This window comes from Esox lucius, chromosome 12, assembly GCF_011004845.1.
Source record: "Esox lucius isolate fEsoLuc1 chromosome 12, fEsoLuc1.pri, whole genome shotgun sequence".
Classification (NCBI taxonomy): domain Eukaryota; kingdom Metazoa; phylum Chordata; class Actinopteri; order Esociformes; family Esocidae; genus Esox; species Esox lucius.
Window position 1 is genome coordinate 21,896,270 of NC_047580.1, and position 13,643 is coordinate 21,909,912.

The 13,643-nt window shown below is 46.9% G+C and overlaps 1 protein-coding gene across 3 annotated transcripts in view; it reads right to left on the bottom strand.

Moving 5' to 3' along the window:
* Positions 1-13,643, bottom strand: part of plxna1a (plexin A1a) — a 166,602-nt gene that overhangs the window by 13,901 nt on the left and 139,058 nt on the right. For 2 of the 3 annotated variants that reach the window (XR_002197567.2, XM_010891486.3), the window contains exons 13-22: positions 12,904-13,055; positions 12,303-12,423; positions 12,015-12,151; positions 11,039-11,206; positions 9,407-9,500; positions 8,542-8,778; positions 7,481-7,624; positions 6,102-6,336; positions 2,412-2,569; positions 416-672 (exon numbers count right to left, since the gene is read on the bottom strand). Coding sequence is in view for 2 of the 3 variants with exons in the window: in XM_010891486.3 (XP_010889788.1) it covers positions 416-672; positions 2,412-2,569; positions 6,102-6,336; positions 7,481-7,624; positions 8,542-8,778; positions 9,407-9,500; positions 11,039-11,206; positions 12,015-12,151; positions 12,303-12,423; positions 12,904-13,055 (1,703 nt within the window). In the remaining variant the exon portion in view is untranslated. The remainder of the gene's footprint in view (positions 1-415; positions 673-2,411; positions 2,570-6,101; positions 6,337-7,480; positions 7,625-8,541; positions 8,779-9,406; positions 9,501-11,038; positions 11,207-12,014; positions 12,152-12,302; positions 12,424-12,903; positions 13,056-13,643) is intronic. The other variant, XM_010891487.3, reaches the window with a different exon arrangement.

Here is a 13,643-nt window from a genome sequence, read left to right on the forward strand (position 1 = left end):
AGTGTTTTAGTGTCTTGGTGTGTGTGTGTGTCGATGTGTGAGTGTTTGTGTGTATGTCAGTGTTTTAGTGTCTTGGTGTGTGTCGATGTGTGAGTGTTTGTGTGTATGTCAGTGTTTTAGTGTCTTGGTGTGTGTGTGTGTCGATGTGTGAGTGTTTGTGTGTATGTCAGTGTTTTAGTGTCTTGGTGTGTGTGTGTGTCGATGTGTGAGTGTTTGTGTGTATGTCAGTGTTTTAGTGTCTTGGTGTGTGTGTGTGTCGATGTGTGAGTGTTTGTTTGTGTGTATGTCAGTGTTTTAGTGTCTTGGGGTGTGTGTCGAAGTGTGAGTGTGTTTGTTTGTGTGTATGTCAGTGTTTTAGTGTGTGTGTGTGTGGTGTGCGCGCGTGTTGATGTGTCAGTGTGCAAATGTGCCTCACCGGCGCAGCAGCAGTTTGGGGTGATTCTTGCTCTCCAGGTTCTTGTCGATGAGGTCAGAGAGCAGCTGCTTGAGGACCCCTGTGGCGTACTCCATCTCCCCCTGCAGTGCCGTCATGATGAGTGAGGCCACATTGCCACGGTCACGCATAGAAAAGGACCGCTGAGCCTCCAGGGTGCGGATGAACGTCAACAGGAAATGCTTCTTTGTGAGGAGCTGGCCGAACAGAGTTAGAGCCTTCTCTTGGTTTGCCTGAACCTATCATGAACAACAACAGAACACGGGACTCACTGTCACTTACACATTTTTACAGAGGAATACATGGAGTAAGGCAAATGCTTTAATAATTCATATGTTAAGTATGCATTTAGATCAAACAGACATGTCCATTGTTAGCATTACATTTAAGAATTAAGCAGATTTTTGAAAGCCTGCAGTGCTTCTATCTTAGGAGATGTTTCTTCAAATGTTTATGATCAATTTGCCCTAAGTGGTCAGCTGAGCACAGGAGGAAACAGAAAAGGAGAGGAAGAGGGGGATTCACTGGGGCGTAGAGAGGAGAGATGCAGGGCTGTGCATCTGGGGGTGGCTGGGTGACAGAAGCATGCCCTGCTTGTTCCACAGGCTGGCGTCTGTCACTTCTCATCAGCAATGCCGGGGCCCCTCAAGACCTGACCCACAATCCTTCACTCTCTCCCTCACAGATGAGGCAGTGCTACTGCTTAGGAAAACAAGGGCAGTGTCTCTTTTCAGAAGAGACACATATCTAGTATATTGTGCTAGGCTTAAGGCATGATGTCAGTCTTTGAGGATGTGTTAATAAGAGGGAAAAACAACTGGCACTTCCTTGTCCTTCATCAACACCCCCACGCACCCAACTGTCTCCCATGATCCTCTTCTCCCCTCACAACTCTGACATGTATTCACTTGTGTGGCCCAGTCTGGACCATCATGCCATACACCACACACTGTGACTCCACACAATCTCTCTTCCTTCCACTACACAGCCTAATAAAGTGCCTCAATTTTCCTCAGCGGAGCCAAATGAAATTCTGGGCCCTCTGGGAGAGCAGACTGACTACTATATGTTGCTTTGGGGAGATCAGCTACACAGTGCAATAAGAGACCGAGCCTTGTGTATGGACATGTGATTACGCCTGGGACCAGAGGGGAAATTCGGTTAAACCTGGACATAACAATAAATATGTAGCGCGCCCCCCCCCCCCCCCCCCCCCCAACCACCTTGCCGTTTAGATAAACTGGTACTTGACAAGGCGGGTCTCCATACTGTTTGGAGGGGCATTTGAATATATTTCATGGTAAACAAGGAGAGATTTAATGACATACTTATTGTTTCCTCACTAAAAAACAAAGTTAAAACGATGTGTAATGACATTGCTATTAAACACAGAATGTGGCGGCTGAATACAAAACTGTCCAGCCATGACAAACTAAAACCAAAGTGACATCAATCAATCCACTGTGTTCTCTATCTTCCAGGTAAGCCCTGTTAGATTTGCTCAGATCGAAGTCGTGCAGAGTGTTAGGAATAGACATTTAGATATAGAAAGGTAGTCATTGACATATGAATGCAGAGTGTTGGGAATAGAAATGTAGATATAGTCATTAATGCATGAATGCAGTGTTAGGAATAGAAATGTAGATATAGATAGGTAGTCACTGACATATGAATGCAGAGTGTTAGGAATATAAATGTAGATATATATATATAGATATTCACTGATGTATGATTGCAGAGTGTTAAGAATAGAAATGTAAATATATATAAATAGTCATTGATGTAGGAATGCAGAGTGTTAGGAATAGAAATGTAAATATAGATAGTCATTAATGCATGAGTGCAGTGTTAGGAATAGAAATGTAGATATAGATAGGAAGTCACTGATGTATGAATGCAGAGCGTTAGGAATATAAATATATATAGATAGTCATTTATGTATGAATGTTGGAGACTACTTGCTCCAGTGTCAGTGTACCTCCTTGACCCGTACCTCCATCTCCTTGAGCACGGGGTGGTCCTCGATGCCAGGGAACAACACCCTCATGGCGTAGGTCCTGTAGTCCAGGAAGGGGATGCCCGCTCCGTCCAGCTCCTGGGTCAGCTCATGGATGTCAGTCTGCAGCTCTGCAAAGGCTGAGGATCATGCAAACCAACACAGGCATGAGCTCAAAGACACTTACAGCACAGGGCTGCCCTGAACGCTGGACAGGTTAACAATGGAGACGGACATGTTGGATGTGGAGTGTTTTCATTACAATGTTCTGTGTGTGCAATCCAATGTGTGTTTTTCACTTCAGCTGCAATCGTCCAGCACAGCACCAATCATATAGCACAGCACCAATCATATAGCACAGTACCAATCATCTTGCACAGCACCAATCATATAGCACAGTACCAATCATCTTGCACAGCACCAATCATTTAGCACAGTACCAATCATCTTGCACAGTGCCAATCATCTTGCACAGCACCAATCATATAGCACAGTACCAATCATCTTGCACAGCACCAATCATTTAGCACAGTACCAATCATTTAGCACAGTACCAATCATCTAGCACAGTACCAATCACCTAGCACAATACCAATCATTTAGCACAGTGCCAATCATCTAGCACAGTGCCAATCATCTAGTACAGCCCCATCATATAGCACAGTACCAATCATCTAGCACAGTGCCAATAATCTAGCACAGTGCCAATAATCTAGCACAGCACCAATCATATAGCACAGTACCAATCATCTAGCACTGTGCCAATCATCTTGCACAGTGCCAATCATCTAGCACAGTGCCAATCATCTAGCACAGTACCAATCATTTAGCACAGCACCAATCATCTAGCACAGTGCCAATCATCTAGCACTGTGCCAATCATGTAGCACAGCACCAATCATCTAGCACAGTGCCAATCATCTAGAACAGTGCCAATCATCTAGCACAGCGCCAATCATCTAGCACAGTGCCAATCATCTAGCACAGCCCCAATCATTTAGCACAGCACCAATCATCTAGCACAGTGCCAATCATCTAGCACAGTGCCAATCATCCAGCACAGCACCAATCATCTAGCACATCACTAACCGTATTGGAAATCACCAATATTGCACTACTAGCGTCTAGAAAAAAAGACATCCGGTTAGGCAATTAAACAGAATGGTGATTTCATTGTACTGGTGTTTCAGAATACAATTTATACTTGTTGGAAATTGAAGAAAATAGCTGAACAAAAGAAAAAAAAAATGAGTTAAGAGAAAACGCCAGAGACAGAAAAGAGAGAAACCAAGTTCATCGGAACGAAAGTCAATTAATTGCTTGAGTGGGTAATTAATAAACGAGCAATGTGTTTCATGCATCATTTTCTCCAGCTGTTATTGTCATCTGCTGGGATTCTTATAGTAGAGACAATCTCTATTCCTACATATAGTACAGCCACAACTGGAATATTACATATTATCTATTCCAACATACAGTACAGCAGCAACTGGAATAGCAGACATTCTATAATCCTACATTTACTACAGCACTAACTGGAAAAGCAGACATTCTATAATCCTACATTTACTACAGCACTAACTGGAATAGCAGACATTCTATAATCCCACATTTACTACAGCACTAAATGGAATAGCAGACATTCTATAATCCTACATTTACTACAGCACTAACTGGAATAGCAGACATTCTATAATCCCACATTTACTACAGCACTAACTGGAATAGCAGACATTCTATAATCCTACATTTACTACAGCACTAACTGGAATAGCAGACATTCCATAATCCTACATTTACTACAGCACTAACTGGAATAGCAGACATTCTATAATCCCACATTTACTACAGCACTAAATGGAATAGCAGACATTCTATAATCCTACATTTACTACAGCACTAACTAGAATTGCAGACAGACTGCACCAAGAGAAACCCTAACCTTCTATTAAAATTAAAACTGAAATTAAGGGTTTATTATTATGCATCTATGGGCCTCTCAGGACGGGTGAAATTACTCATGGAGACAAACAACTGATGTTGCGTCATTATTATTATTATTATTAGGTTACTTATTAAAAGAATTGACAACACTGCTGGCAAAACAATTGACTGGCAACATGTAGTCTTTCCACTGATAGATGAATAAAACAGTTGTTCTATTGAATTTTGCAGAGTCTGAGCACCGAGCCGACGCAGCCGTTGCATCCAGCAGAGTAAACTACACAGCGGATCATCAACAGTTGCAGCAGCATCTAATCTGTTGTTAATGACCCATTATCCGTTTCACTGTTAGTGCTGTGCACGTGCGTGCGTGCGTGTGTTTGTTTGGATTACAGTGCTCTCCGATGGCCCTTAAAGCACGCCTCGCAGAGCTCTGCTTTTCCCCCTATCCTCTGGTCCCCTCCCCGCTGACTGACACATAGCGGGACACGCCCAGCTCCCCGCTGCCAGGCCCGCCCTACAGTCTGCAGTCCCGCCCCCCCTCCTGGCGGCGCTCGGGGTTGCCACCCCGGACTTCCCAGCTACGCAGACGGAGGTGCGGAGGGCTGTCAGTACCGGCGCTGCAGTCAGCCGTGACGCCGGTGTGCACCTCAGTGCTGTCGTGTGCACGGCTCAGAGGGGTCGTGAATAAATCATGACAGGACTGTCGTGCTAAGCATGTTTGCCGGGAACGCTCGTTATATCAGGAACACAAGCGAGGTAACAGTAGCTTTAAATCAATGGCTCTGACGACATCTCCTGTACTGTACCATACGGACTCACAGTCCCTTGCTCTCTCTCCGGCCAGACCTCTCCTCCCTCTATCCCTGTGTCCATCAGCGTTTGGCGACAGGCTGTGCTCCAGGCTGAGACTGACAAGGTTGTGACCCTCCGGACAGTCAGCCACAGATAATGGCCAATTAGTCTCTGTCCATCTCTCAGTGGACACCAGGCAGAGCCAGCACTGCACCAAGCCAACGCCACAACACCAACACAACAGCCCTGGGCCATTCACAACAACCTGTTACCATGACGACTGGATGGAGTCTAGCTACAGTGACATATCCACGGAGAAAGAGAATAACAAGATGATTATGAAATGCAGAGAGACCCAGAGAGAGAGAAAAGAGGGGGAGAGAGAGAAAAGAGGGGGAAAGAGAGAAAGCGGGTGAGAGAGAAAAAGCCACTCAGGTTTGCAGATGACACTGCTCTGAGGAAACGCATTGAATGGGCCTATCAGCTGCCACCTGCCCTCCAATGGTGGGGCGTGTCTCCCGGGCAAGGAAGCGTGGAAGCAAGATGAGCGCTGACTTCTCCCACCCCGGGCATCCCACTGTTCCAAAAATTATCTCTGGCAGGCGGGGGACACGTGGGCAGTACAGGTCAATCAAGACCAAAATAACCTGAAACCAGAACAGCTTCCCTGAGCTGTAGCCCTCAGCAACCAAGCAGCTGTCCCACAGACACTAACAACACTATTCTCACCACACCAAGACACCTCCAGACTGTTAACGGTTAACTTACGCTGATCATCTAGACACGCCGTGCTACAACTAACAATCCGCGCATATTATACACCCAGTAGGAGTGTACTCTGAATATAGTCCATTTATTGAGCACAAACATCGATGATGGCGATTAGACGTGATTCTTATTCAGAAGGAGAGCTGGAGCGTCAGGGTGTTCTACCTTCTTTACACTCCAGGGCCACCCGGGACTCCAGGTTGTCCATCTGCAGCTGCAGGCGTTTCAGGGTGCGGTCGGCGTCCCGCGACTTCCTCTTGTAGGCGATGAGCACGGCGATGATGACCAGCAGCAGCAGGCCGCCGCCCCCTCCGATGCCGACAATGGCGGGCAGGGTCAGCAGGCTGTCAGAGTAGATCTGGAGAGTACCGGGGGAGTACTCGAAACCACCCACCCGGATCTGAGCACACGCACGCAGGGAAAGACAGAAGAGAAACACGTCACTGAGTGTAATCAAACAAAGCAATCACTAAAGTTAAAGAATCTTCCCCTCAGGAACCAAAGTAATGAATAGAAGTAAAAGATATTGAATGGCATTTAACAAACACCATTTCCATAAACGCAGCAGGTCTGACAGATCCCATCACTGTAATATCTCAAATCAAGCAATTCAGTGGGGGGTTGATAAGACTTTCCATGAGTTATGATTATTGCACTTTAAAGTAGAGCCTTATCAAGTCAACAGTTAACGGTGGATTGCTTTGGTTCAGGTGTTCGAGTTTCTCCTGTGGATGACATTGTCTCTAAACGTCATCGATATTCTCTTGTATTGATGGGTGAGTTTGGTGTGAAAACTTTCCGGGGCATAGCCGCAAACACACAGCTGCGCATCAGAGGCAAAAAAGTGCACGTGTGCGTACACGCACGCACACACACACACGACCAGGAAACCTTCCAGAAACATCCTTTTACACGGGGCCGGACTCCTACTGGGGTCCCCTGTATGTAGGTCACTTTACAGACGGAACGTAAGACACAGCTGTGCCCTTCATATCAGCCACCCCACCGCGCACACACACGAGAATGAACGCACACGTACAAAGACACACACCGACACACACGCGGCAGATTGAGACAGACAGTTCTATTTTTAAAGTGCCATTTTCAAAATGAATGAATTAAGTTACCAAGTCATGAAAAGCACATTTCCCCAACATTCAACATGACATTTATTTCCCGAAAAAAATAAATACAACCAGCTCCAAGCATAGTGGTAGTTTGGAGAGCCATCCAATCGAATTACATGGATGTGTTTTCAGTACTTTCAAGGTATTTCAGAGTAGTAAATGTCAGATAGACAGATAGCTTGACTGGAGAGGATTGAAGAGATAACTTCCGAGGAACTGTGTGGGAGTATTGGAGGATATTTAAAGAGTAGCCTTTGCTCATAGAACACCAGTACTGTTTTAAACTGAGGTGTAAATGTATCACTCTGCGATGCAGAATTCACATAAAACAAATGAGTTTGGGGAGTTAAAATATGGTCAATCACGGTGAAGTTGAGGGGGTCGGTCGCGTGGAAAGGTTGTCGAGTGAGAGCCCACCGTGACTTTGTGCTGTCCTGTGAGGTTGGGCCATTCACACAGCAGCTGGGACTCAGAGAGGGTCAGCACACAAGGAGTCTCTCCGATGAACACCGTGTAGTTCAGCCTGGAGTTACCCGGGGCGGCGGGGATGAGGTTACGACCCTGGAAGGAAACAAACAAAAACAGCGCAAAATAACGTTGCATCCCTTGTTTTTTGACCCCATCCCTTCAACAAGGCCACGCGCTCCTACCGAGGCGAGATGTGTAGCGCAACTGGCGTTGGCAAGGCCAGCGCGGCGCCGGCTCCAGCGTTGGAGGGCCGTGCAATTTCAATCTGACAAAAGCTTTTGAGAACCTCTATTTTCGTCCCGGCGTCTCTCTCGACGCCAAGGTGGAAGACCAAGGGCACTGTTTGCAGAGGCCTGTAGCCTCCAACTCCGGAGAGAGACAAGCAGCAGTGGAAGGGGAGAGGAGCAGGTGGTGAGAGAGAGGGTTGTTCTGCCACCCACTGCCCTAGCAGCAGGAGAGACAGGCAGACGCAGTCTTCCAATCCCTGTCTCCATAGGGCTCCTCCCGGGCGGGTCACGCGCTGAAACACTTTAGGCATGCATTCTATTCCCAATCATTTCACCCTGCGTCAGCCATGCACCTCGACACCACTCCCAGCAACACACATCAGATGAGAAATTAATTGCGTGGCGAATCCGATGCGCATCTCGTAAAATACCCTGATTATTTCTCCAAATTGTATTTTCTTATTCTCATCGCTGTGCTAATGCCAAGGTTAGTTTTAACAAGCCAGGCGGGGCGATTCTTTGTGCAATCAGAAAAAGGTTTCGTTAATGCATTTCATTTAAGGGAATTATGCCTGTGTTATGGTTCTTCATTTTGTTTCAGTCGGTTCACAGGGAATATAATGAAGTACCGCCATCACGTCTTTGAGGTTTAGAGCTGGAGCAGAGGAACACACGCGAAAAACGTAGAGTCTACGTTGGCTTTAAACCAATAACCTAAACATATATCGTATGTAACAGTAGTATGTAGAAATAGGCATTATTTAAAAAGGCTAGCAGAAGTACCTTGAGTATCAGAGGCGAGGTGGGTTTGAGCTCCAGCACGCCGGTGGGACTGATGGGTTCGAACACCGGGTCTGGGTAGTAGTAGAAGGTCTCATTGACCACCACGAGGGCGTGGACGCTGTCCATGTAGAAGCCGATCTCATCGGGGCCACTGCCCGTGTCGGAGAAGCCCCTCTCGGAGTCCACCACAGATGGGGCCAGGCACACCATCACTGAGTTGTTAAACACTGTGCAGTTCTAAGGGGGGAGGGGGGGGGGACTCATTTAGAGGGAAGCGAGTTGCTTAAACACCCACGTGAAGGTTATTGGTGCATTGGTTTCTCAGCATGATCCGACGCCTAGCAACATATTCTGTCTATGAAAATATTATTGTATTGCTGTGTTGGCTTTTATGTGTCCAGCCATTGCTTGCAGTTTCAGAATCCGACGTGTAATAATCACTACCTAGACAGTATGCTTCTCTACATGGGCCACTAAACACGCTACCCAACACTGAGCACAAAGACCTCAGCAGCTCTCTAGAGGAGAAGTTAGATTGAACTAAGCACAAGGGATGGGGCATTAGGACAAGGTCATTAAGCAGAAGTTGATTCCATTCCGGTAGAACTGGAGGAAAGGTTAGTGGAGCCCAGTGGTGCAAGGTGAGGGGGTTTGGGGCGATTTGCCAACACCGCTTTGTCGTCCTGTGACATTTGAAAGGTTAAGTGGCCTGGGGGAGTGTTGGATGTCTTGTTTCAAAGAGCAGGACCGAAACAAGAGACAGAATGTGCAGAGGAAGGGGCAGACAGTCTGACGGCCACCTTGGAAGACACGTCGGGTGATGAGGTGTGTGTGTGTGTGTTGTCTGGACCAGGTCTATACTCACATGGAAGGATTCGGCGGAGCCATATTTGGCTCTGATCTTGGGCTCTCTGACGGTGGCTAGGTTTGTGCCACTGATGGTCAACAGGGTTCCACCACTGACATGAGGGAAAATAAAGCATTGGACGAACAATTATATAAATGTGAGCATGCATAGCAAATGAGTACACAATCAACATACATTAGCAGACTCAAGCATATTCAGTTGCCAGCTGTGAGTAAGTCGTGCATATTCAAGCTAAATATAAAGACCTGTTGTCTGTGTCAAGACCTGGGAGACTGAGTTAACAATCCCAGCGTCTGGAAAGCCATGGCATAACGACCCACTGTGTCTCCTCCCACCCCCGCTTCCCTCCTCCTCCCTGGGTACCCTGGTCAGGGCCGTGCTCCCTGCAGTCAGCCCGGACCGAGGCGGGGGCGGGGACCGAGGCTAAGGCTGGTGCCGTCAAAACACGGTCAGGTGTCCCACGGACGACGTTTTGTGGGGCCTCCAACTCCAGCCCGGGCTCTCCGTGTGCGAAAGCCCTCCTGATTCAGGTACACGCTTCAGGGAATGGCCGACGGGACATGGAGGAGAGACTCTTCTCACCATCAGTCACAGACAGTATCTGCGTGGGGCTCATCTTAAGCAGCAAACGTGGTCCCACTGGGGTTTGACAAAGTAGCTTAGTGAATGGATTCCTCCTTTCTCTCTCCCCTCATTCCATCCTTTTCATTCTCTCTCAATTACTCCATCACTTCTCTTTAAGTTAGTCTTATGTTCCTTCATTGCTTCGACAAAGCGATCAATAAGGCTTTTTAAATTATAAGAATGTTCCGCCGAAGAAAACCAGGTTTAAATCGAGTTACTTTTTCATAAAGTTTCCAATACAGTAATAAGACAATTTATTTCACCAATTCAGCGAACGAATCCCTATTCAAAACATTGCATTGCATTAAATGCAGAATGTAGTAAACACACACGTGAGTAGAACATCATGCAAAGATGAACAAAACGTTGTTGTTCACACACCTCCGAGCTACTGACCAAATGAGGTGATCTGAGCCTAAAGCGATCACATAAATAACCTGTGAGAGTTCAGCTTTTGAGAGATCCAGAAACAGTCTCTAGCCTTTTCGACCGCTCCTGTTTGTGTGCGTGTGTTCTTATCAGTGTCTCTGAGCCAGACGGAGCCTGGATCTGGGGAGAATCACTGCACTCACTGGGGAGGCGCAGAAACCCATCAACCCATTCACACTCAGGCTCCGAATCCTAACAAACACACAGACACTGTTAACCACAAAGGATGCTGGGATGACCCCCCAGCTGCTCCACATCCAGTCCCAGAGAGCCATGGGTATACTCCCTATCTATTCCAACCCCCTGTTATATAAATCCGATAGAGATTATGCAGGAAGAGGTGTCAACAGAGTTGGGGGGTGGGGTGAGTTGTGGGGGGGAGGGGGGGGTAGAGTGCCGGGAGGGGAACTGGCTAAATCGTTTTCACAAGAGGAATCTGTGTCAAAGTGGGCTTTTCCCAATATTCTGAATTCATACATGACTTGTTATCTCTTCTAGAGGTGCCACTATAGTCACAGCACCGTAGCACTACACTGTAGCCCCGAGCAGAGCGGGACAATCGACAGATCTCCCTACCTAGCGATGCTCCAGTCGGGTTCGATCCTCAGGACGGTGGGGTCGTCGGTGTAGTTATATTTGACCTCAGGGTTTCTCAGCTCAGCAGAGTCGATGTCCACCATGACGGGCGTGCTGCCTGGGGTCAGCCCCGTTGGAGTCACACACACGATCTCCCTGGCATTCCTCCTATAAACACAGTTTAAAGGACAACAGATTACAAAGAGAGATACCGTGCGTGAGTTTCAAAAGTACAATATAAACCAATGGTCCAGTTTTCCGGTAACTGTAGTACTGATCAATCTGATGTTATTTTAATGGACAAAAAAAAAATAATCTTTAGAAAACAAGGACATTTCTAAGTGACCCCAAACTTTTGAACAGTAGTTCAAACGACTAAGGTTTCCATAACTGCTGAATGATGCTTGTATTTCCAGGAATATGAATCAGTCTATCTAGAAGGGGACAGATTGATTCTAGTGATTTAGGCTTTCTAGAAGGAACAAGTTTTGATTCTAGTGTTTGTCTTTCTAGAAGGGGAGAGGAGTAATTCTAGTGTGAATCCCAGTTCCTGACTGAAGACGTGCCTGAAATTTCTCCTCTGATTCCCCTAGCCCGGTTTCCATGGGAACCCCCTTCACAATGCATGCATCACGAACCCTCCCAAGACTGCACATATTTTGACAAGGTGTTTGTGACAAACAACAAAACGAGAATGAGGCAGACACAGAGGGGAAGAGAGAGTAGGAGACAGTACCGCAGAAAGAATATAATCTGCTGGATTATCTTTTAAAGGAAAGAATGTAAATAGAAATAGATGTGTCGCTATCTAGTGTACAGCATGAAGAGAGCATGGATAAGGACAAAGACCTACTGTAGAGCTGAGACATTAGCAAGATTACGTGCATGATACAGTAAAACAACCCAGACACAGCACAATAAATCCACTCCTGGGAACTGGTGGATTGACAGAGAGACAGACCGACTTGAAACTCACTTTTTAAAGTGGCAGGAGTGGCGTCCGATGTTGACAGTCACAGAGCTGCCGGCATTAAGGTGGTTGCCCTCGATGGTGATCCTGGTGCCGCCCGAGAGAGGCCCCTGGGCGGGTAGCACCCGCGTGAAGAAGGGCGTCTGCAGATGGAGGTCAAATATAAACAGCCACAAAGACATGACATCTAAGGACTTTCAGCGTATAGGCAATATAATGTATGCCCTGGATGAGCTGTGTTATACAAGAGGCACAACACCCTGTCAATGACTGTCCCATCTGGCTGCTACTTACCACGAAGGTGAATGCCCGAGGTGATAGGGCTCTGTAGTCAGCCAGGCAGTCCCTCACACACACCTCCACGTTAGCCTCCTGCACTCGGTAGCCCGTGGCGTCGTTCAGCAAACACACAATTCTGTCCAGGAGAGGGTTAATGGGATGGACGGCACAAAGGAAGAGACTTACTGCCACTGAACTGGCAAAGTTTAAACGGGAATATTCTCCGATGTGATTTTTTTGTTTTGACTGTACTCTTCGTAACTGAAGAGCAAGATAACCCATAATACAGATTATATTAAAAGTACATGCAGAAGTGATCAGTGCCATTTGAGAAACTGCACAGATAATTTCATCTTCAAAGAACTGTGTGAAAATGACCAGAAAATGTGACCATAGATGTCTTAGTCATTTAAAGGTTGTAAGACGGGCAGGAGGAATATGTCCCCAGAGGAGATATGATACTATACATTGAGAAGAGGAGAGGGGAGGAGAAGAGAGGGGAGGAGAGGAGATGAAAGGATAGCAGTGTTGAGGAAAGGACATGCCAGGAAAAGATAGGACAGAGGGGTGATGGGGATATGAGAATGTTGAGTGGCAGACAGCTGCGCCTTCTCACCTCTCAGCGCTGACGTACTCCTCCTCAATGGGGATACAGGGCACCTTGCCCAGACGCACTCCTGTCTGTATGTCTCGGAACTGTAGGCCCAGGTTCTCCCCTGTGATGGTCAGCCGGGTGCCCCCTTGTCTCGGCCCTGTCTCCGGAAACAGCTGTCACACAGGGGGCAGGGGGAAGATGTCAGAGCCAATGGCAGTATAGTTAGAAGTCACTGAGAGACAAGGTAAAGCGAACCACGGCGTTGGGAACAGATGCAGGGCAAAGCAAAGAGCTCATTGTTTGAAAGAAGTCTTTCAGTGTTCAGCAGGGAATGTGCTATGTGCTATGGCTATATGGCTTTCTGTCTATATCTTCTCTCTCTTTTCTCCCTCTCTGTCTTATTCACCCATATACCATAAAGCTCGGTTTTAATGAAGAAAAATCACCTTTCCGCTTTAAAAAAGAAACCTCGTGTGGCACACAGCGAAAGACCTCTTCTCCACTTAATTTAAACATATTACATTGGCTCCCGTGTCGCTGTTCTGTAGCAGCGTGCCACGCGTCACCGCCGTAATGTGATTTATTTAGCCAAATTATTCCCTGTAACGAGGACAGGTGTGGCATGACAAAACAAATATGGTGACTGATGTGAGGCTGTGGCGTCCGGGAGTCAGCCCCTAACAACCATCACAAGGTAATTATGGATAATCTCACTGGCGTCCTGTTCCGCTGCCTGGTTGGCTGGGCAGAAAGCGCAACGG